Source organism: Natrix helvetica, assembly GCF_964273705.1.
Source record: "Natrix helvetica genome assembly, chromosome: 3".
Taxonomy (NCBI): Eukaryota; Metazoa; Chordata; class Lepidosauria; order Squamata; family Natricidae; genus Natrix; species Natrix helvetica.
Window position 1 is genome coordinate 65,706,052 of NC_138549.1, and position 24,546 is coordinate 65,730,597.

At 37.8% G+C, this 24,546-nt stretch overlaps 1 protein-coding gene and 1 long non-coding RNA gene across 5 annotated transcripts; one reads left to right on the forward strand and one right to left on the reverse strand.

Moving 5' to 3' along the window:
- Window positions 1-558: 558 nt before the first annotated feature.
- Window positions 559-16,315, forward strand: FAM20B (FAM20B glycosaminoglycan xylosylkinase). 4 transcript variants are annotated; one of them, XR_014174938.1, is made up of 9 exons: window positions 1,579-1,705; window positions 6,870-7,395; window positions 7,958-8,044; window positions 9,164-9,273; window positions 10,586-10,757; window positions 11,689-11,880; window positions 12,585-12,644; window positions 13,832-14,754; window positions 16,026-16,315. XR_014174938.1 is itself a non-coding variant. In XM_081947698.1 (8 exons), exons 2-8 carry the CDS (start codon window positions 7,019-7,021, stop codon window positions 14,061-14,063), a joined length of 1,230 nt encoding a protein of 409 aa, XP_081803824.1. In that variant the 5' UTR covers window positions 559-835; window positions 6,870-7,018; the 3' UTR covers window positions 14,064-16,315. The 4 variants fall into 4 exon arrangements, 3 of the variants coding, with proteins under 3 accessions (XP_081803824.1, XP_081803823.1, XP_081803825.1); XM_081947698.1 differs by lacking the exon at window positions 1,579-1,705 and adding an exon at window positions 559-835 and having other exon boundaries at window positions 13,832-16,315; XM_081947697.1 differs by having other exon boundaries at window positions 13,832-16,315.
- On the reverse strand, window positions 16,003-24,403 carry LOC309389398. Its single transcript, XR_014174941.1, has 2 exons — window positions 24,277-24,403; window positions 16,003-16,220 (listed from the first exon to the last, which is right to left on the reverse strand). It is a non-coding gene; the product is annotated as an uncharacterized lncRNA (long non-coding RNA).
- Window positions 24,404-24,546: the final 143 nt, after the last annotated feature.

Sequence of the window (24,546 nt, forward strand, 5' to 3'; positions counted from 1 at the left end):
TGCCAGGGGTGTCCAAACTTGGGAACTTTAAGACTTGTGGACTTCAACTCCCAGAATTCCCCAGCCAGGCTGGCTGGGGAATTCTGGGAGTTGAAGTCCACAAGTCTTAAAGTTCCCAAGTTTGGACACCCCTGACTTATTGCCCTTGCTTGTAGAGCTCTACACCTGACAACCACAGTGAGGCACTAACCTCTTTTCCATTCAGGTTTTCTGTCACCCTGTACTGACGAATTACTTCAGAGGAGAGCTTCTTCTCCTCTTTGTGAAGATGCCCATATTAGTACGCTGAAAAGCAGGGATTTTAAAGAAATGGAGCAATGCTCTGTCGTAGGGCACTGGGAAAGAGTGGGACAAGACAGAGGCAGCAAGACAAACCCATTTTCACCACAACCCACCAGCCACATTTTAGTCAAATGAGCCTTCGAGTTTTAATACATTGCGGTAATCCAGAAAACTGCGTTGAGGAAACCATGGACAGTAGGACTTGAAACAAAGCTTGCACCTGTGCATGCATATGGATCCCGATCAGGTGAACTGTTAGAATCTAAAATGGGTCCCCAACCTTGGCAACTTTGGGATTCTGGGAGTTGAAGTCCACAAGTCTTCAAGTTGCCAAGTTTGAAGACCTCTGATCTAAAACGTTGCCAACCTGGTTTTACAGGATAAGACACCGGCGTATATTGCTTAATATTTGTTCAAGGAGGAGTGCTGTACTCTATTGCTCGGGGCAGTTAAGCAGCATCAGTACTAGTGTACCTAAAAGACAAATCCACCGCCGTGTGGGATTCGCCTTCAGCCTCCCAGCCGACAATCAAACAGAGAGCGGAACTGTCAGGTAATTCCAATGGGGAATAACTTCATAGGGTTTGATGGATGTATGATGGTCGTGGGATATATAGCAATAGTATAGTAAAGCTTGGCGAGGCTTCAAAAGCGAATTTCCCTCCTAGCCTTTTCTTTGGAGACTTAAATTGAACGTGGAGGTGGTTTCAATCGCCGCCACTTTTTCTGCCTTTGCTTTCCCCCCCCTCCCTCCCCCCAGAAGCATATAGGAGTAGCTAGCTGGGAAATACGGAATGCTGGAGTTTTCTTGATTTTTTTAAAAAAATCGCACTGCTCCAAATGGATCATGTGCCAAGATTAAAAATACCACATTCCTACAAGACGGTTCCTACGACGGCTATCGTAGAAACAACCCCTTCTATACATTTATTTTATTTGTTTCATAGACAACTCCTCCCCCCCCCCCCCCCCGCCGCCTATCCCTTCACAGACACGCGAGAGTTAAAAGACAAGTTGGCTAGATCCCGCCCACCAAGCCTACGTGGAAGGGCCTGGCGTCTTAGCTAGCGTGTTTTGCTATTGGCTACCGAAAGAAGGAAGAAAGCGCGATCAAGTATCGGCGATCCTCCCATTGGTGGAACGGGGCACGCGGCGGCTCCTCGTGAACTCTTGGGGGACGGAGTTTCGAGTCTTAGCGCGAGAATAAACACGCGCTTGGCTTGGCTCGGAGTGGGCGGTTCGGCAAGGGACGTGGTCTCTCCCAGCGCGCCCATTGGCTGGCGGGAGGACGGGGCGGGGAGAACCGCGAGAAGCGGTGCGTGGGTCGGCTGCCAGTGGGGTAAGAGGCTTGCAAAGGCGGAGGATCGCCGGCCTGTCGGGCGGCCTTGGGAACAGCGATGGCGCGTTGGCGCCTGTTGGCTGGGTAAGGAGAAGGGCGCAGACACGGTGGGTGGGTGGAGGCAGCTGAGAAAAGCGCGCAGGCAAATGCGCAAACCGGCGGAGTAATTGTCGGGCCCGACTTTCCATGGCGCTTCCTCCCCTGGCGGGATCCGCAGACCGGGCAGTGGGACAAAAGCAAAGAAGGTATAGGGGAAGGGGAAAGAGAAATGGGAAGAGGGAATTGTCGGGAGTGTGCGTATGTGGGGTGGGGCTTCCCTCTCTTTGCTGATGCCTTCGAGGGAGGGGATCTCGGGCGGAGCGCTGGGGTGTGCTTGTGGGTGTGGGTGTGAAAGAGAGAGCGTGCGTGCGTGTGTTTGTGGGAGCGTGCAAGCCCGTGTATGTGTGCACCTGGAGGGGGCAGAACTGAATCGTCTTTCGGCAAGGTCTGATATCAAAAAGAAAATATTAAATACCACTTATAGGTAGATAACGCATCTTCACCACACTGAGTGCATGGAGGGCTCCACACGTTGCTGCCATTCCATGGGAAACAAGGTATTTGCGGGTTTTTCCTCTGGGGTTTTTTTTTTTTTCGTTTTCAAAATTGAATATTAAAAGAGGAGCAGAGGAGAGGAGGTACAACAGCATCCCTTGCATGTCCCGGATAGATCGATGCCTGTATCAATATCTATTTAAAAAACTCCCTTCGGTGCTTAAAGAGTAGCAGAGTGGAAGTCTGCTGAACTTCGGGGCGGGGGTGCGCAGAAGAGGAAGGATCTTTGCCCAAACACCTGACTCAGGTGGAGAAGCCCCTGAAGATCTTGAGAGCTTTAAGCAGATTCTAACACCTGCATATACGATATAGCAGAAGCAGTATTGTAATTATAATATTTAATAGAATTACTTGGAAGAAAATAAGATGCAGATATTTAGGTGGTCATGTTAAATAAGTTCTAAATTTATAAAATTATTGCTATAAGTTTATAGGGTGCCAGGATGTATCATGCAATATTTTGAATGTAATAAGAAATGTTATTCAATTCAAACAACCAATTTCGTTGTATTTAAGTACAAAGACAATAAAGATTATATTTATTCATGCATTCTAGCACAATCTGCTTGGCATAGGATGTGATGATGATTCATGCTTTGCAAAATCAACTGATTCCTTGAAACATTTTTTTTTATTTGAGAGCAAGATTTTCCCCCCATAAAATTCTGCAATGTGAGCAGATGTTACAAAACTAAAATAAATGTAATAATAAATACATTTGTTAAATTTAATTTTAATCATTTATATAGTAGCCACTTCTTTTGGCTCCATTGATGGATACATAATAATTTCTGATCTGATGTACTTATGTACTTATATTTGGAAAATCAATCTTTCAGTCTAAAATAAATATATTTGGAAGACATTCTGAACCCACCATATAGATTTTTACCCATAACTATTTCTCAATTTTCATTTTTTCCTCTCAGTTTTTAGTTCTTGTTCTTTATACCTCTTTATCCCTAGATATCTGCAGCATTAAATGATTGCAACAATAATTGGTTACAGTCCTGATGTTTTTCAGCAGGGTCCATTCAGACATCAACTGATCAATATCAAGTGTACAATAACAGGGTTTTTTAGAAGTTTATATACAAGTGTATGGGTTTTTTTTACCATGTGGGCAGTTATTTTATCTCATCATTATAGAAGTACAGAACTAAGTTTCTTTGAGTGGATATGGTAGAGAAGTGAATTAATACAAATGCTGAGTCACTATAAAGAATGATAAGCCACATCAGTGTTTCTTTTCAAAGGGGAAATGTTACTAGTTAGGTTAAGAAAAGTTTGAACATAGTTTACATGGGTATGTAAAGAAAAAAAATGACTGCACGATTTGTACTCTAATCGGTGAAATAAAGGCCATTTAGTCTGTATTGCTGATCAAGCAAGAAAGAAACTTTTTTACCTCTATGAAAACAGAGCCATAGGCTGGAATCTTTTTGGAGGTAATTTTGTTTTCTTTTTTGGGGCAGCTTGAACAGTTTTAAAATGTTATGCTTGTTTGTGATCATTCTAAAAGATTGAGATGTGAAAAGTGCCTTAAACTGTTGCATTTTATTACATAGCTTTAGAATTCTTTTAATGAAAGAATGTACAATGTTTTTCAGACCTCTTAAAACAGCTATTTTTTTTTTTCCACATCAAATAATGTAGCCCAAATATTTGTACAAACTTATTTTGGGGGAACAAATATACTAATTCTAATTACAGTCATTTTCATTTCATCATTCAGATTTTCTAGAACACCTTCTAGAATGACATTCCCTTAATTCAAACTTTGGAATTTACATACTGTTTGTGGGTTTCCTAAATCTCTCATAAGTTCATCTTCATACAATACTTTTTTGTTCCTGATCACTATATCTCATACATATGCCCATATTTCTTTCTCAACCATTCATAGCATTCCTAAATAATCAAATATCATGCATACCATACTACTGGATTAATTGGAAATAAATCTCATACAGTTTTTTACTGTATAGTACGGTGTTTCCACTAAAATAAGACCCACCCCGAAACGAAGCCCTATCATGCTTTTGAATGTGTGCACTCAAAATTAGCCCATTCTGTGGTTCGGGGGGGAGGTAAAAATTAAGCTAGGGTGGGGGTGGAACTGCCCTACTTACCAGACCTCGCAAACCTCAACACCTGCCTCACCTTCTGTGGTCACTTGCTGCCACTCGCACGTTTCGTCCCCGGCCTCAATCCGGAGCTCTGTTATCGGCTGCACAGGGCTTTCCGAAAGGCATCTAAAGGCAAAATGGAAGCCATGGGGTGCCACGCCCATCAACTCAGAGCCCATTTCTCAGCTGTAGAGGGCTTTTTGGAGGGCTCTGATGGTGAAATGGAGGCCGAGACGGACACATGCGAGTGATGGAAAGCGGCCACAGAAGAAGTGGGCCAGCAGCGGGCTCCTGCTTGGCGGGGCTGTCAATGCCACCATTGCAAGGTGAGTCAGTAATTAGATCCACCCAAAAAGAAGTCCTAGCCTTTTTTTCAGGGATCAAAAGAAAATAAGACCCAGTTTTATTTTCGGGGAAACACTACATACACCTGCTCACAGCCATATATATTTATATGTACACACACACCTATATACCCATTCCTGCTTTATTCATATTCACATTGGAGAAATACAACAGTTATTATGGTTGATGGTTTAACTGATAATCAGTGTTAAGAGATTCAGCAGTAATTCTTAATGTCTTGGGAAAACTGAATTTAAAATACATTATTGTGTTGCTGTAGTTTAAGATGAATACAACGATATGAGAATAAATGCATGTCTTAAGCCATTAACATCCAAAGGAGCATGTAGCAAGCTCGTAAGATAGATACCATCTGCCTGTCATTTTCCACTTCTGTGGTGTTCACAGTCTGTCAGAGACAGTATGTTTCAAAGGTTTTTTTCCCCCCATTTCTCTTCTTCCCAAGACCATTTTAATTACATTAGTTCTACTGTGTTAGTCTACCTACTACTAAAACAGCAGACAATTTTGCTTGTGATTTTCAGAACATTCTTATAAATAGAAAGTTTATTTGGGATTGGAAGAAACAGGTATTTTGTTTTTGGAATTTACATCTGGATTTCAAACATACTCTTATTAGAACCTACCGGCATTTATCTGCTAATAAATTGTCAGTAAATTAAATAATCTGGCAAACTGAGGCCAGTGCTATGCATTTTTTAAAATTGTGCATTATATTCTATTAATTTAGGATACAGTTTTTGTTCAATATTATAAAATATTGGAAGAAGAAATTGCTTCTTTTTCAAACTTTGGAGCTTGTATAGTACTAGCGCAGTTTTTTTCTCCAGTCTGGGAAAGAACTGGTTACATTGCTCCTTTAGCTGTAGAATGCACATCTCTTGTGTTATGATTCTAGCAAGTGAAAAAATATTTACTACGTTCTGCAGAATTAAATGTGTTTTACTGTGATGAGATTCTAGTAGGAGAAATACTGTTAAATTAGAATTCTAGAAGAAATGCATTGTAAAATATTCTCAGGAGCTCATGGAGAATAGTATATTACTCCATTAAAACAAATACTCTGACCGTTTTGTAGGTTTAAAGGTGATTTCAATCATCTCCTGTTGGTGTTCTTTGCTGTTGCTGCAGGAAGTGTTTTTTACCATTTACGTTCTACTACTGCTCTATATAAAATCAAATTCTTATAAATGCAGTGTTTTTCATGTACATGGTATTTTACAGAATCAGGTCTATTCCTAAAAATTGGTGAGAGCCTTTAAAAACTGCTCTGAGCTTATTAGAGAAGGTACAGATTATAAAAGGAATTCAATAAATAAAAGATGCTATATGGGACTTACAATTTAAAATTGTAATGACTATTGAGAGAGTGGAGATATAGAGATGATAGAAAAATGAGAATATGTATAACTTCATTTAGTGTGAATCAAAACAGATTTGTTTTGAAATAGAAAACGCAAAAAATGTGAATGGCGCAATTCCAGGTAATAGAAACAAACATTTTCTTGTACAAACTATCTGGTAAATAATTATCACACTTCTTAAAAAAGATTTTCATTGAGTTCACACATTGCATTAAATCTTGGTTTGAGTAACCATGGTTTGTTTTATAGAAAAAATTTCTATTTGTAATTAGAACTATAGCCTGACAGTGCTAAAATAAATGAAAACCTCATGCTGTGGCATTTGAACCTTCAAAAGATACAAATAATCCATTCCTATGTATCTTAATTAGCAGTTAAGTGTTTTATACTGCCATGAATATTTCCAAAGTAAGGTATTTGCTCCCATCATGGTATGGCACAAAACTGGTATTTTAAGTATGTTTTATATAGCTCTCTGCCTAAGTTGGAAACAAAATAATAGCCTTCCCATGTTCCAAGAAAAGTGGAAATAAATCGTATCTTTATAAAAGTTGAGTTAAAGCCAATCAGTTATACTTATTTAGTGGTACACATTCATTTTCTGAAAATTAGTTTGAGGTAGGAGCTATTTTTCAGTTGGTCCTGATTTGATAAGTATCTGTCTAAGTTATGGGTAACCCCATTGAAATAGATTGTTTTTAAGTAAATTGTAATTATAAATCAGCAACTTCTGTTCAAGAGATACCTGCTGAATTTGCTAATGGTACAAAATTCAATTGTGACTTTTAATTACAGGAGTACCAGAAGAGGTGGTTGCAACAGTGGATCATTTGGATTGAAGATACTGAATAAAATTAATCAGGAACTGTGCTGCTTATTATCTTGTTTTGTGAGAGATTTCCTGTAGCCTTTGATAAGCCATCAGAAAAGGACTAATAATCATCATGAAGTTGAAGCAACGTGTGGTACTTCTGGCAATTCTACTCGTCATCTTTATTTTCACAAAGGTTTTCCTCATAGACAACTTGGACACATCAGCAGCCAACCGTGAGGACCAGCGCGCCTTCCATCGCATGATGACGAGTCTACGGATTGAATTAGACCCACGACTTGATCACACACTGCAGTCTCCTTGGGAGATTGCAGCCCAGTGGGTGGTGCCACGTGAAGTGTATCCGGAGGAAACACCAGAACTGGGGGCAGTGATGCATGCTATGGCTACCAAGAAGATCATCAAAGCAGATGTGGGCTATAAGGGCACCCAGTTGAAAGCACTACTTGTGCTGGAAGGTGGACAGAAAGTAGTCTTCAAACCTAAGAGGTGAAATGATTCTTCAATCACAAATAATATCATCTGTAGTCTTTTTGTTATCTTCTTCATGGCTGATATAACAGCTTAATGGTTGAATTTGAACAAAGTTGTAGCTTGTGCATAAGTCATAAAGTTTGCATTCATACGTTACATTGTGTCATAAAACAAGAATTGCAAATTCACACAATGCAGTAACAAATTATAGCATGCCTTAGCATGTAATTTGCATTAGGTTTTTCCAAACAGGAGTGCCTGATCATTGTTCCCTAATAGGAGGAATATGCAATTAAGATCAGTATAATGAATAGATATTTGCTGAAATCCCATACCATTCCTTCTAAGTAAGAAATGGGCCTGTGCCTCTGGAATGGAAATGTTTGTGAGATATTTCCTTCTATATGTGGAAGTACAACTAATTGTTAGAAGATTTGGCACTGAGAAAAGTTCTTCAGAATTATTTCATTCTCATTACTACTTTGGATGAAGAAGAGTGGTTTTTACTGAGGATTCTTCTTTAATCTGAAATCAAATCCATTAGTCAAATAATCACTTATCTTTTCATAATTTTTAGATATCCCAGAGACTATGTAATAGAAGGAGAGCCATATGCTGGCTATGACAGACATAATGCAGAGGTGGCAGCCTTCCATCTAGACAGGTAAAATTTTGATACTTTGATACAATATACTTAATTTATTCATTCAATTTACACCTCACCTTTCTATTCAAAGGGCATTTAAAGTGGCTGACAAAATAAAATGTGCTCACTTTGGCAGCACATAGCCAAATTGGCACAGGGAAGATTAGCATGGTCCCTGTGCAAGGATGACACACTAACAATAACAGACAAAACATAAATAATTAAACTTTTATAAAATCAGTTAATATAAATTATAAACCAATTTAAACATAAAAAAGCCTAGCTAAAAAGAAAATGCGATTCTACTGCTGGAATAGGGGGTAGAATTTCAAGAGAGTGAATTGCATGGGAGAAGACCCAATCCTTTGAGAGTTTGGGGCCAACTCAAAGAGTGACAGCATCGTTAGAGGGACGATGTTTAGCAGGTTTATTTCAAGATAATCCTTTAATAGTTAATGCCTAAATTCTTAAATTGTGCTCCACAAAAATTGACAATCAGTTCAGGTCTTTCAATACATGTTTTCAGTAAAGAGTACAGATTAGCAGTCCGACACATTCTTCCCCAACAAATTTAAATTTAAACCTAGATTAAGTCCAATCATCATTCTGGTCAATCTTGTGAAAATCTCTGGTGCTTCAGTTCAAGAACTATTGGTCCTCCTATGTTGCTGCAAGACATTTTCCATATATTTCAGAAGCAGGTGAGCTGCTACCACTTTGATTAACTACAACAATTAATAAACAGTCAGCCTAAACACAATCCAAGCCGAAAAGGTTGCACTTCTGGCAAATCATTTTTTATGAGCCAAGTACACCCAGAAGCCTGGCATATGAATAAGAGCACAGTCCAAAGAAGCAAAAAAGTTTTTATTAACCTCAATTTCTAATTCAGTAAATTTTTAGAATCCAAACGAGAGCAATAAAAATTATCAGTTGCAGTACAAAACAAAATAAAACATAGATATTACTAATTAAGAAGTTATATTTAAAATTACTTTAACATCTGAGGAGCCTTAAACCTTTGAGGATACTTACTGGGTGATTCCTACAGACTTCATACATAGATCCAGCCTATATTTTTTATTGTGTTATATGAATTCATATCTTGTTTCATTTTATTCTTTCTCATTCAAACAGAATCTTAGGCTTCCGGCGGGCCCCGCTTGTGGTTGGTAGGTTCGTGAACCTCCGCACAGAGATCAAGCCTGTTGCCACAGAACAGTTGCTTAGTACTTTCATGACTTTAGGTAGGTTGAAAAAACAAGTCTCTTGTAACATTCCTGGAAAATACAATTTGAAGAATGCTCACTAGAGATCATACTCTTATCAACTCCCTGTGTCATATATACAAATTATCTCCTTTTTCAGTATTAATAATTATGCAGATCTATACAAATATTAGTTAGTAATGTTATAGAACTCACACATTTAGATTGTAAATTCTAATTTGAGATTAACATCAATCTTGACAGAACACCACATCCCTCTTAGCCCTGGTAAGGACAATATGGTAATACACTCCCCATTCTCAAACGTGGAAAATCAGAAATAAATCGGGGCACAGAGAGTACTTTGATTCCTGAATAAAACTTTCATTGAGGTCTAGTATTTGACATATTAATTTTCTGATTTTCTGATATTTGTCAGAGTAGTACAACTACTCTTTGATTTATGTCTATTTGTTTAGCAACTGAAAATAGTGACCTACAAGCAAGTGCAATGGTCCTTGCACTTATGACCATTGCAGGGTTCTTGTGCTCATATGATGCCTTGCTTAACGAGTCAGGTGCTTGGAAACTGGTTCACATTTTTGACGTTTGTAGCATATTGGGGTCAAGTGATTGCCATTTGCAACCTTCTCAGCCGGCTTCCGAAAATCATAGTTCATGGGGAAACTGGCAGGGAAAGCCACACGTTGTGGTCATATCTTGCTTAATGACCATTGTGATTTGTTTAATGACTACAGCAAAAAAGATTGTAAAATAATCTGCAGTCACAGGATGCTTTACTTAATGACAAATTTTTCAGTCTCTTGTTGTAAGTTGAAGACTACTTGTAATTAGCCTTTACTCAATTATTTCAACAGTAAGAGCAGACTGTTTAAATTTTGAGATGGCTGGTTTTGAATATGAATTATTTGAATATGAAATTGGAATTTTTTTAATCTAGCCAAATGCCACAGCAGATAATGTCTCTAAAATATGCATACCTTGGTTAAATATTTGCTGTTGTGTTCGGCCAATTTTTTCTTTAGCAGCATAGAAAGGTGTTTCCTTGTTTTCTTGAAGCCTGAAAGAACTGGGAGGTGGAGACCGTGCAAGATAAAATTACTGTACAATCCAACTCTGTTTAGAAATAAACAACCCTCATAAATTAAGCATTGCTACCAGAGAGGTGAGCTCCAACAGCAACAGATGATGAAGATCATCAAAACAACCTTTTTAGAACCTATGGTTTCTTTCCCAGAAAGCTTCTGAGAAATGAGAAGTGTTAAATAATTAATATAAGGATTTAATTTAGGTCTAAGCTGCTTTGTTCTAATGTTTGTTTGCTTTCCAGGTAATAATACTTGTTTCTATGGGAAGTGCTACTACTGCCGGGAAACAGAACCAGCCTGTGCTGAAGGAGATTCCATGGAAGGATCACTCACTCTTTGGCTGCCAGATGTATGGCCTCTTCAGAAACATCGGCATCCATGGGGCAGGACGTACCGGGAGGGCAAGTTAGCCAGGTATGAAGTTCACAACAATTACCTCCTTGCCATTTCAGTTGGTCAATCCAGAGAATGGACTACAATTATAGAGGCAAAAGGAGGTATCAGCCTTAAATTGCTAATATATGTTGTTCCTAACTAATTGTTAAAACTCGGTTCCTTTTATGCAGAAGAACGAAGTTCACACTGAGAAACTAGGGGGCAAAAGATTTCAAAGATGAAGGAGAAACGAAGGTCCCTTTTTTGTTTTTTCTTTCGTTAACCTCTTAGTTTTCTAAAGCAAAATCATTTTTTAGGTTTATTGGGCTGGCATGGTATAAGACTGTGTACATAGCACAGGGCCTGGATTTTGAGATGTATTTTATCTGCTTGAAAATCCCTAAATCCATTTTCAAAGAGTGTTTTCAACAGCAGTAGTTCTACTTTCTGCCAATAGGGTTAGCTACCGTTATAAAAGCACATCTGTATTAGGAAAGGCTGAAGCAGTTTGTTTCAAGTTTGGGTCAGTTTCATTATGCATTAGTCCTTGAGTTGAAGTGTGACATGCAGCATTTAATGAAATTCCAATCTATGTATTAGTTTCGATCAGTTCAAGTCTGCTTATATCAAAAATCAGTCTTCCAATTTGATCATCCTTTTTTTATTTTGCATCATTTTCCTGAATATCCATGTTGCCAATCATCATTTATGAATCAAAAGGTGAAAATAAATGAAGAAATCTTTATGTTAAAAGAGAAAATTAAGTAGAAAACGAAGTAGAAGAGACAATTTTGCCATCTTTTGCTATCGTCTTTTATCAAACAGATTTTGAGATAGAAATTTAAATTTAACAGCAGTTCTCTTTTTTCCAATTATGCAATCTTCTCTTTCAACCCTTTGAAGTTACATAATTGTACTATAAATCTTAAAGATCAACAGTGTTTGGTTGAATTTCTGTGTCTGCTTTCAGATGGGAATATGATGAGAGTTACTGTGATGCTGTAAAGAAGACCTCACCCTATGATTCAGGCCCACGGCTTCTTGACATCATTGATACGGCCATCTTTGATTATCTGATTGGGAATGCTGACAGACACCATTATGAAAGTTTTCAGGATGATGAAGGGGCCAGTATGCTTATTCTACTTGACAATGCCAAAAGGTAGGAATGTTATCTGACATGCAAATTCCTTCAGTAAAATAATTGCCACCAGATTACAATTGGTTTATCATAATTACTGCAGTGTTAAGGTTGTCCAAAGGTTTGATCTAGTTTGAAAGCTAACTGAAATATCAGGAATTCCTTATACATTTCAAATTCTTATTTATGGGAAAGAATGACTTGGGAGTCCTTGGTGTTCTCTGAGCTTATTTGTTTGCTTGCACATGTATTATACAATTACATAACAGCACCAGTCAGTAAGTTTGGGGCTTGCTCCCAGTTTATATGCTGCAGCTTTCTCTGCCAGTTTTGATTTTCTCATTGGTAATTTCTTAATTAGGGTATTATTTTCTGCTTGATTGTTTGCCTGGTATTAATCCTTGCTTATCTGGGTGTTGTCAGTTGAGAAAGATATCTTGTAGGCTTTATATTCTTAGCTTTTTTATTGTCTCTCGAATGGTGTGTAAATATGGCTTATTTATTGATCTAGAAGCTCACATTTTCTCAGTTGAAACGGTTCATGTGTTGTGAAATTAAGCAGTTCTCCTCATGTTTTCTGACTTGGTGTTTATGGATGCACATTGCTAATTTTCTTCCATTTCTGGCACTTTTTGATAAGGTTGCCATCTTACCATTTTACTGATAGCTGTTGTACAGACCTTTACAGAGGGAAATATTTTTTTCATTTTGTATCTGTTTTTCAGTTTTGGAAACCCTTCCCTGGATGAGAGAAGCATCCTTGCACCTCTTTATCAGTGCTGCATGTGAGTACAGAATAAAAAGTTATTGACTTATTTGAATATTATCTTAAAAACAAGATGGATCTTATTTAAGGTACTTTTGAGTTCTTATGTTTGATGATAAGTCCAAGGCAACTTTAGAATTTGAGAAAATATTTTAGAATGTTAAATGCACAATTATGTGTTTTTAGAATCTACATGAGAGCCTATGTACGTGCCATTCTCTAAACGTTTGGAACAACTACCCTATTTCCCTGAAAATAAGACCACCCCGGCTTTTGAGCGCATGTTCTAAAATAAGCCCTCCCCCAAAAATAAGCCCTCCACAAAAATATTGCAACACAGCAGCAGCCACGAGGTAACCACACTTGCCACCTCCTGCACCTCAAAAATAATAAGACCTCCCCGAAAATAAGGCCAAGTGCTTACTTCAGGGGTCAAAAGAAAATAAGACCCTGTCTTATTTTCAGGGAAACACAGTAGCTGTTTAAAGAAAGAGAATTAAAAATTAATGCTGGAGAAAGACATTCCCTCTAACTTTTGCAGCTTTTTTCTTGCGGGAATGTCAACATTTTCAGGTATCAAGATTTTGCTGGCTTGTAACTGACTTTCACATAATACATGTAACAATCACTTAAGTTCTGGGGTCCATGTAAAGAAAAATTATTTGATGAATACAGGAACAAGAGCTTGCAGGTCATGAACTGAGCTTGTTGGAAAAAATAAAACTAACGTTCATTGTGTCATACATCTAAATATACAGAGTGTCATTCTTTATATTCATAATTTTGCAACAGCTTTACCAAATACTAGACTTATAGTTCATATCCAGGGGAGCTAATTGGTTTTGTATGCAACTTAGCACTTACCATCTATTCCCACTTCCCTGAGAGTAATGATTAAACATAGACTTATGAATTTTAATTTAATTTAAAAACTGTTTCTGGAATATCACTGTAGTTCATAGCTCTGAATAAGTAAATCCTGTGACAAGCTTCTTTTGGGAAGATTTTTTTTTTCATTGTAATGTTGTAAATTATGATATACTGTGTTTATTTCAAATGTAGATTTCAATGTAGTAACGTTTATATAATATGATTAAGAAGTAATAACATTAAAAAGCATAAAGTATTGAAAATAGTTTGGGAAGTCTTCTGAAGGTTTGGACTTCCGATATAAACCGAAGTGTGTTACATGTTTTTCTTTTGCAGTATCAGAGTCTCCACATGGAACAGGTTGAATTATATAAAGAATGGAGTCCTGAAGTCAGCCTTAAAAACTGCTATGTCTCATGACCCTATTGCACCTGTGCTGTCTGCCTCCCATATGGATGCCCTGGATCTACGACTTCTGAACATCTTGGCTACAATAAAGCAATGTACAGATCAATTTGGGCCAGACATTGTATTGGTGGAAGATAGAATGACACTTTCCCATTTGTAGCTATAAGAGAAACTGATGGGGATTATTTTTTAAAGTAATAAATAGAAAACAGCACAACTGGTTCTGCATGGCTATGGGCAGGATAAACTGGAATTAAATAACAGAATTTCTGCATCAGAAGAGAAACAATTGTAGTTTGAAAGCGCTGTTGAAGACAAGAAAGTTCCCCTTGGGTAACCCTGTATCTTTTTCCTTTTCTTTTTGGATTCCATTGCTGGCAGTGGATGTTGCACTGAGAACTCTCCTGGGATTTCCTTTGAAGAGATGGGTATTGGGACACTTAATACATGCTTGTTCCAGAAAAGATCTTATTCTTCTAACTGATTCCAAGTACAATCTTAATATTTTAGTCTAATTCAGGGGTTTAAAGAATACACTATCTAGGCATCCATACTGGCCATTAAAAAAAGTGATGGAGGGGTAGGGCAAATGTGATATTGAAGAGATTTACTGCCTTTCCCGATAGATATACATCCATGCATCTGTTGCTGACATTTTCTAAAGGACTTCACAAGGAAAATATATAATTGTGTTCAGTGTTCTGTTAAATCCAAAACTGCTGAAGGAAAAGGACTGTTCTAGATTACTGTTGAAACCTGTTGTTCATCTACAAGGCTGAAATTACTCAGACCTGCACAATCCTGCAAAGTTCTAATCAGAGATTTTTGTGCAAATCATTGTGTTCTCAAAGGTAAGGGTTATTGCTGCCTTGAACTCAATATTTCTCCTACAAAGTAGAGTTTGAGCCAGTACTTTATGTCCTGTCAGTGCTGTACATTTAAAAAACAAACAAACAAACGGGATTTGTTGCTAAACTTCTGATCTAAACTGAAAATCTAAGAAGACACGATGAGTGCCTGCGGAAGGAAAAAACAATGTTTTATCCACAACTGTAAGGCAGTTGCAGGCGTTACGCTGTCAGGCATTGAGGATTGTCTGTCATTTTCAAGATCTGAGCTGAACTGAAGATGTTTTAGATGCATATCTTTTGTTTTTTGATCCAAGTTGTGATTCCCTGGCTTTGTGACCATTAGCAGGAATTGTAATTTGTGTTTCTAGCTTCAGGAAATTTATGTATCATGGTTTTGATTCATGCACCTGATAGTCCTGCCAAAGATATTGGGGGGAAATGTGTGGAAAACAATTCTGTATGTTAACTCCAATGTTTAATGCCCTGAACTATTATTCCCCAAACTTGTATTGGAAACCTCAGAGATTTTCTATGATAGATAATGTTTCTGATAGCTATATCTTGGGTGTCAGTTAAAAGGAATTTAAAGACAGGGCCCAGATGTTATCAGTTATTTCTAATAGTTTTTAAAATCAGTTTGACATGCTTTCTCTTTTGAAAATAGACCCTAATGCCCACAGGTACAAAAAATAACACTATCATCTTTGCATCTATTTCAATAACTTTCCTTACACTATAGCATTTTAAGGTCATGTTTTCAGCCTATGCCAATAATTGTCTTAAGATAGTTGCCCAAACTATCAGTTGGCTTAATGTCAAATCCTATTGATAATGTTATGCCAGGGGTGTCAAACTGGCAGCCTGCAAGCCAGATACATCACACGCAGGCCATGCCCAACCCGGCTCAGCAAATGCAAAAAATGTTGCGTTATGTGACGTGATCGAGTTTTATACCCCTGTGTTATGCCTACTTTAACAAAAAGAACTTTCAAAATAAGTTGATTTTTGTCAGACTGGTTCAGCCAAATGTCTCAAATTACAGTAATTTGATAATGGTTAATAGTTGCTATTATGAGGGTCACCAGCTTCAGACTTTTTATGAAATACCACCCAATTATGTCAGTGGCTTAGATGATTTTTTTGTAGATGCATGGTAAGTGTACAATCACAATGAATCTACACCAGGAAGATGCTGTTGGGGAGGAAAACATCTTGCTCGTTGATTGAGACTTTCCGAATAACTTCATGTTTCTTTTGTATGCTATTTTAAGGATAAAGAAAATGGAAGAGACATCCTGTGCTTGAGCAGACATGTAGGCTATCTTGCATCTGAAGAACTGGAACTGTTGCTAAAAAAGAAAAATAAATAATTTATTAAGAAGTAACTTATTCATATGGCAGCAGAAACAAAATGTTCACCTTGAAGCTGCCAGAGACTTGCCTTTTGGAGTGGGTACGAGTAGAAGCTGTTGGGAAAAGGAAAAACAAATCTCAGTTTTGCGTTTTCCAAGGATCAGGCTATGCATAGATAAGTATTATGTGAATAAAGATTTTAATAACATGAGCTTCTTATTCTTTGAAAGAAAATTTTTGATAAAGAGATAACTTATTAATATATTAATATATTCCATTTCCAACGGGGGGGGGGGTGTTTTGCGTCCTCAGTATCATCTGATAAGGTTTGTAAAGAACTAAATTTGTATTTTAAGCAAATGTTTTAAGTATTGTTTGAGACAAGTTAACAAAGCTGGGGCTTCACAGGATCTCCCAACCACGTGGACTTGCTATGTTATTCATCAACACTACCTCATCCTTCTGTTGCTCCTCCTATCTAAAGCAGCGGTCACTAACTGGTGGCCCGCAATAAAATTATTTGCATTTTTAATATTGCACTAAATATTTATATTTTTGAAAAAACCATATTAGTTGTCCACGGGAGTTAAAATTATGAATTTAGTGATACCTGAGGTCCAAAAGGTTGGTGACCCCTGATCATAACTTTAGTTAGGGAAAGCTCACAGGACACTAGGTGGGGCTGTAAAAGACCAAGGATTCTTGCAGGGCCTCTTTAAGATCCTCTGACCAATTCAACACAGACTGCAGAAAGAATTACATCATTTTGCCCCAGCTTGCATGACACAATTTCACTCTCCTTTCTCTTCATCTGGCCTCAAATACTTATTAATTTTTCCTTTTCCAAGTTGTTAAAAAAAGCTCTCTGAATTAGAAATCTCTATATCTTTCTAGTAAACACCCTTTTCTCAGCTACAATTTTTCTCATTCCTATCTTCTAATACAAGCACTACTAAGACAAAACTAAAATTGTAGACTCCAGAAGATAAGAGGTTCACAAAAAAATGGGTGAGATTGGCAAAATGAGTTTTAATTCACAGCTGTCTTGAAAACACTATCATATCTGTGTAGAAGGCAAAGTGCAGAGTATTATTATTTATAAAGTTTATGTCACCCATCTTACCTCAAGGTAATTTCTTGGTAGTGTTAAGGTCACCATAGACAGTCATCCTTAAAAGTTCTACAATAAGTTTGGAATTAAACATCTTGCAAACAGTAGCCACCACAAGAGTCCTTAAAACTCCGCCCTCTGGGGAGGTGGCAGTGACAATTCCTAATAAGATTAGTGGAGCCATTTTTTATGACATTTATTTACAATTAACAGCACTTAGTTTTGTTGGGTTAGGATTGCATAGAGTGCATGATTAATATACTCCGACTTCATATCAGTAGTACATAAGTCACACATATTGCTTCAGTTTCAGTGTTGTTGGTGAATAATTAAAGGCTTTAGGATTTAAACTTGAAATCAATGAATGCACTTGAGTCTATGACTTGAAAAGCCTGTGTCCTCTGGCCGCATTTATCAGCGAAGGGTGTGTAACTGTGTATGTGCGTAACATACTATCAGCCTGTAGGAGGGAAAAGAAGCACATCATCTCTGCTGCTCTTATTCCTTTTAGTGTTCTCTCAGAATCCTTTCCAAACCAGTAGCTTTTTATAAGAAGTCTGCTTTAAGAATTGTAGCCTTTCCCCTTTTGCCAGAAATATTAGATTGTAAACCAGAGAGAGGAGGATTTTTTTATTGTTCTGTAAACTGCTTTAGCAGATTTTCAGTATCCAACATCAAAGTAAGGTCTCATATTCTGGTTCTTTTCATGGAAGAGACTTCCTGTTAATGAACAATTTACTGATCGGTGACTAAACAGTAGGTTTCACTAGAAACTGAATTATCTGCAGCAGCTTGGATGTAGTAAATCTTCTAGCTGAAACCATAATTGTGGATATTACAAGATTAAATGTCAACAAGTTTGAAGTTCAATAGAATTCTACTATCTTACCTAGTGAAGAATTTCTTTTTAAAAAATCAGGCTGATTAGTTGAACATTCTCCATATTCGTTTTACATTCTGAGCTTCAGAGTATTTAGGATGCAATTTTTCATCAGACACAGACAGCTTACCTTCGGCTTGGTGGAATATTCTGTGTTTTAAAAAATAGATTTATTTGAAGGCTGAGGGCCACATGGATTGGTAGCAGAGTTGTGTCAACAGGATTTTTGCTAACCTGAATAAAAGGCTATTTGCATAATGCACTTGGCAGCTGCCAGCACTAGTGTATTGCTTTCGTTGTGTATAGTGTACAGTTCTGTATTGTGTACAGTTTGTGGCTATCTACTCTCTTGTAATCCCTTCCTCTCTAATCTCTGCTTTGCAAGGTAGCAGGGGAGAGAAACAACGGGTCAGATATAGAACAACACATATTGACTGTAATGGCATTTAAAGATTGAATGCTGCACAGGTCATAAATGAGTAGTTATTTTTTCATGGTTGCTAAACAAGGTAGTTGATAAATGAGGTACTGTTTTTCTCTTGCGGAATCTTCCTTTTCTCTGTTTCACATAGACAAAGTTTAACAGCATCTAAAACTCCAATTGTAATTGTGCATATGCTAAGTTTGTTAACTAAATTTTGTATTGCATTATTTGAACTCACAGTAATCATGGCCTAGCCTGTACAACTTTTAGTCAATTGCTATCTCTTAGTTCTGAATGGATGCTCAGGAAGATGGGTACCTGAGACAGAACTAAGACTAGACTGAACCTATGTCATTGCCCATTGTTCTCATTTCCTGAGGTAGCTGGGCTAGTTTTGATGTTGGTGTAGGAGTCTTCTGGATTTCAGAATTTCATAAATCTGGATTGTATGAAATAGCTCAGAGGCAAATATAGATATGTTCCACTCAGTACCTAGCAATCAACATCCTGTTGCATCACCTTCTTTAATAAGATGTTTCCTCAGCCATATTTTCATCCTACCTTCTACTGTTACATTGGTTCCGCTTTATTTATTTATTTTTAAAACAATTCTCAAAGGAAATATACCAGACAGGCAGATGTACAGTTGATAAGAATTATTTTCCTTTCACCTCCCACAAATGAAGTTGCCCCTTGTCTTCATTCACTCCTGAAGTCTCAAACCACAAGATGAAAGTCATTCATGAATTTCAGGATCCTGATCTCATTAGGCAACTCCTGCTGGGAACCCCTAATTCAGTAGCCTGCCTCTTTAAGTAGGGAGGGCTTTTTGTCAATAAGAGTCTTTCTTTGTTTTATATATGATATGGGCCCCTCTGCCTCTATAGGTGCTGCTTTTCAAGGATCATCAATAAATAGGCCCTTTGTGTACCTGGCAGCTGTATAAAGGGGAAAGTAGGTGATATAATGGTTTAAAATGGGGATATTTTTCTGAAAGACAAGTCAAGAGCCCGTGGGACAGATGGAATTTTTGCACAGCTAGCTATAGATGCCTTCAATTCCAAGTGTGAGTTGCAATAACAACTATGCAGTTTCACTTTTTTTAATAGTAATTTTATTAAACATTACTACTTTCCAACAATAAAAAAACTAATGCAAACTAAACTTTGTCCCTTCACACAAAATTCTTCAGTTTAACAGGCCTCAAATTCATCAATGCTTTCATTGTAATCTTTAGTTCCTTCTAGTTCCCTGTGGTGTTCAACTTTCAAAGTCCCATCCTATCATATATTTTTTTTGTTAGAATACAAAACAAAAATATTTTCCCATAAGCATACTATAATTTCAAAATCCTATTTCAAATTTATCTGGAATCTTTGTAATGATTCTACAACCATCATGTTTGACGATTGCCAAGCCCCCAAATCATGATCACGTGATTGCAGGGTGGCTGTGACAGTTCTAAGTTGAAGACTAGTCCAAAGTCACTTTTTGCAGTACTATTGAAACTTCAGTCACTAATCAAAATAGTAAGCTGAGGCTTACCTATGTATTCAAAAGAAATAAATAAATTTCTGCTTAAAACGTTTTTTTGCTAATGATTAGGGCACCCAGTAAAATTTGTCAATCCAAAGATTTCTAACAGCTGAAAAGCAGCTAACAATCAATTTCTGAAAGTGATTAGAAAAAGCAACATTTGAATCCAGTATCCTTAAAGATGCCAACCATGGATTGAGGAAGCTAGCTATTCCCACTTCTTCTGAGGCTCTAAACTCACTATATAGACCATCTGATGGTCTTCTTATGAGGAGCATCTGAATGGAGCACTGTATGCAATTTCAGATCCTCTCCTTATCCAGAGAGAGATTGCAAAATGGACCCAGTCTACTTGCTGGCTGTTCTTTCTGCTACAGTTGTCAGTTCAATATTTCTTCCCTGGAAGTCCACTTCAATAAGGAATGGTTTTGAAAATTTATCTCCTTTTTCTGTTCCTTTTATTGAAGGGGGACAACTTTCTCACTTTCAGAACTATTTAAAATTTTTATTTAGTGTAAGCCATGATGCAAAGTATGATCTTTTACTTTCTATATACCTTGAATCCATGGCAGTAATAGACTTTAGAAAAATAATGTTCAGCATTTTTGTAAGAGAAAATCGTATGAATTTGGAAGCATCTGATGCTGATGTATAACAAACAGCAATAAAGAATTTTGTGCATTGTCTCCCAAAACTAAGATTTTCAACCACTGATATCTATTATAGAACATTATAAACAATGCCTTGTCTTTCCTTGAACCTATTAACTTCTTATTAAAAAGTATTGGTAATGAAACATTTTATGACCATTGTAGCATCCCCATAGTCATGTGATCAAAATTTGAGTGCTTGGCAACTGGCGCGTTTTTATGATGGGGTCATGTGATCACCATGCGCAATCTTCCCAGCCAGCTTTCAACAATCAGAATCAATGAGGGAAGCCAGGTTTGCCTAATGATTGTGATTCACTTAAGAGCTCTGGTGATTTGTTTAACAATTGTGTCAAAAAAAATGTAAAATTGGGCACAAAATTTAACAACTGCCTTGCTTAGCAAAGGAAATTCTGGTCCCAATTTGGTCAGAAGTTGAGGACTACCTGTACTTTGAATTGTTTCTAAATCTGTTTTTTACATATTGATTATGAGTTTGTATAACAGCTCACTGTTTCCCACTATTGCATGTAGGAACAGTGATATATTTGTCTCGGAACGGTGATATATTTGTCTCAGAATTAACAATTTCCATAGCAACTCTGCAATCTCTAGTGTGAAAATATTTTATTACTGCCAAAATCTTAACTAGAGAGTCAGATTAATGTACTGGTTAAAGGCAGTGGTCTAGAAATTAGAAGATCATGATTTCTACTCTTGCTTTAGGCACGAAAGCCAGCTGGGTGACATAGGGCAAGTCACTTCTCATCAGCCCTAGGAAGATAACAAACTACTTCTGAAAAAAATTGTCAAGAAAACTGCCTGGACTTGTCCCTGCAGTTGCCAGGAGGAAAGACTGCCTTGAAGGCACAAAATCATAACGATAAAAATCTAAACAGATTACAAGCCTATTTAGATTTCAATGAGCTACTTTCAAATAATGAATGCATCTATTTGAGCTTTCACACTGATAAAATCATAAAATTGCCATGAACTTGTCTAACTGTATGACATTAGTCATCTGTCATATACTCTCATAAGAATGGAATATGCTACTTCAGTAACTTACTGCTCTTAAAACAAGCCTCTTAAAAACAAGAGGATTTGAACTGCTGAATGTAATTGTAAATGATTAATACTACTTGCTTTCTTCTTGTTTGTTTTCCTTGCTATTTAATTGTCTCTGGAGATTCTCCATCATCCAGGGCATGGTTGTCCCAAAGGTGCTTTTTCCAAAAGGCAATTGGACAAAAAAGTATGCTGATCACAAAGAACTTTTTATATTGACTCTGGTGAACGCTGTCAGAGGCACTCTTGAAATCAATCAAGACAGCAATAATTTGCTTTCCTTAACTTTTACACTCAATTATTTACCTTATAGTGAAAATCTGATCCACGCCACTATGACCCAGTCTAAAGCCACATTGGTCTTCCTGGGTGGAGAATTCTGTCACTGGCTCTAGATGTGCTCGATAACCTACACAGGGATATTTCTAATTGCTGTACGGACGGGGGCTGATTCTGGATAGTTTTCATGCTGGCTTGGTGTCACCCTTTTTAAACTTGGGTACAGTAGCAAATGTCAATTCTCTTTCCATATCACTGAGAACAACATGAATATAATCAACTACGGTAGCCACCTTCTCCTCCAGGTTTCATCAACCCCACAATGACTTTGCCTGTCCTACAGCTTTGTCATTGCTGCAGAAATATCTGTTTCGCTTAGCTTAGCTGCACATACAGTGCAATATTAGGTGGTGGTTCTGGATTATCTAGTTCCTGTTCTAACACTGCTGGTGGGCAACAATTTAAAAGTAAATCAAAATGCTGTATCCAACGTTGTACCCACTTTGGTTGCTGTTTCAGCAACTCAACTTATTGCAATAGTGATGATTGAGCTGGGGCAGCTGTGCTTCCCTGAAACTGCTTCCAAGGTTGAAAAGAGTGTTCATTAACCACCACACCCTTCTGATGCCTCTACCGATCCTAAAACATCTCATTTACACTTTTCAGCATTTTGTGAATTAGTTTTCTCAGCTCTTTCACCTTGGTTGGATTTGCAAGTTTAACTGCATTTTTTCTTGTGTCAGGCCAATGATGTTATCCTATATCCATTTTTGGCAGTTTGTTCCTTCCAAGGGAGGGCAGATAGTTTTTATCACTGTGTTGATGTTCCAATTTCAGACCAGTGACTCAAAGCTGAACCTTCTCAAGAATCATCAGCATTCTCTGAAATGCATTCCGGAACTAAGAAAACTGGCCCTCGAGTTGGTATCAAACATTTAAAAAAATATTTTTTATTTTAATGATTGTTTAATTCTTACTGTTTTGATATTTTTGTACTCATTTTTTTTATTATAAACCAGGAGTGTCAAACTCAAGGCCCAGGGGACAGATCTGGCCTGCAGGGTACTTAGATCTGGCCCGCAGGCGCCTTTGAAACAGTGAAGGACCAGCCTATAGTGCCCCTGCCAGTGAAAACGGAGCTTGGGAGTGCTTCATGTGGCCCTCCCACGCTCAGTTTTCGCTGGCAGAGGGTTTCAAGAGGCTGTCGCAGCCAAAACGGAGCTTGGGAGCCCATTTTCACTGGAAGACCGCTTGGGTCACCACAGGCGCCCTGCCCCCTACATGAGTTACATTGAGCTGGCCATGCCCCCTGGCCACACCCACCCTGGTCCCCCAAGATCAAACAAAACCCTGATGCGTCCCTCAACGAAATCAAGTTTGACACCCGTTATAAACCATCATGAGACACAAGTCAGAGGCATTTTGTCTTCCTCATCAATTTATCTTTTAGCAGATGACCAGATTTCATTTTCTCAAAATACCAAAACTAAAATAACCATCTGTACTTAAAAGTGTGGAGAAACACTAGGGTGCTTTATATAATCTTAGAATTAAAAATAGTTTTCTAGTTTCACCATTTCTTTGCTATGTATTATTTTAAATTGTTTCATAGATAGGCCTTGCTTATTGATGGCCTCATTTAATGACTGCTCATAATATGACTGTTTTTAAAAAAAGTATTGCAACCAATCATATTTACAACCACCAGAGTGTTCCGTGGTCATGAGATTGCCATTTGGGGTGGAGGGGTTTGGGACCAATTTTGGATAAGCAGAATTAATGGAGAGGGTGGAAGAAAAATTAAGTTGTGGCCACATGTTTTGCTTAATGATGGAATGGGAAGTAAGATTTTAAACCCATCAGTCAGCTTTCCACTTTAGCAACCAAGTTGCCAGTCCCAATTGTGGCTCATAAGTGAGACTATTTAATAGAACAAAAAGAAAGAGAAAAGCTTTTTCATTTCATTCCACCTCTATGCATTTCCATTCCATTCATTCTTTTCTTAAAAACTATTATCTATAACAGTTTTGACTAAATCTTTCCATTGAAATGAAATTTAAGACATTTCCTTTTAATTATAACGTCTCTGTGCCCTGGACCGATTCCTCTCAGCAAACAAGTCATTATTGCACTTAATTGTGCAAATGCAGTCATTAATTGAAATGTACTTCGCGATCCTACATTTGAGAAAGCACGATAAAAATGATGTTAATATATTTACCCTGGGATATTGCGAACCGAGAATACCCTGAGGGCATTTGTTTTTTTTTCATCTGAACCTTCTGGTGCATTTTTTAAAAATACCATTTCTCGGCTTTCCCAGGCAGCCGCCAAAGAAAGGATCCGAGGTGTGCAAGGAATGGGCGGGGCCAGCCTCGAGGACCCGCGATTCGGGGCGGTGCTGCAGGCGGGGGCGAGGCGGGGCCAGGAGGAGCTACCGACGTCCCTGGAGGACCGGAGGTGGGAAGAGTGGGCGAGAGGGAGTCGTTCT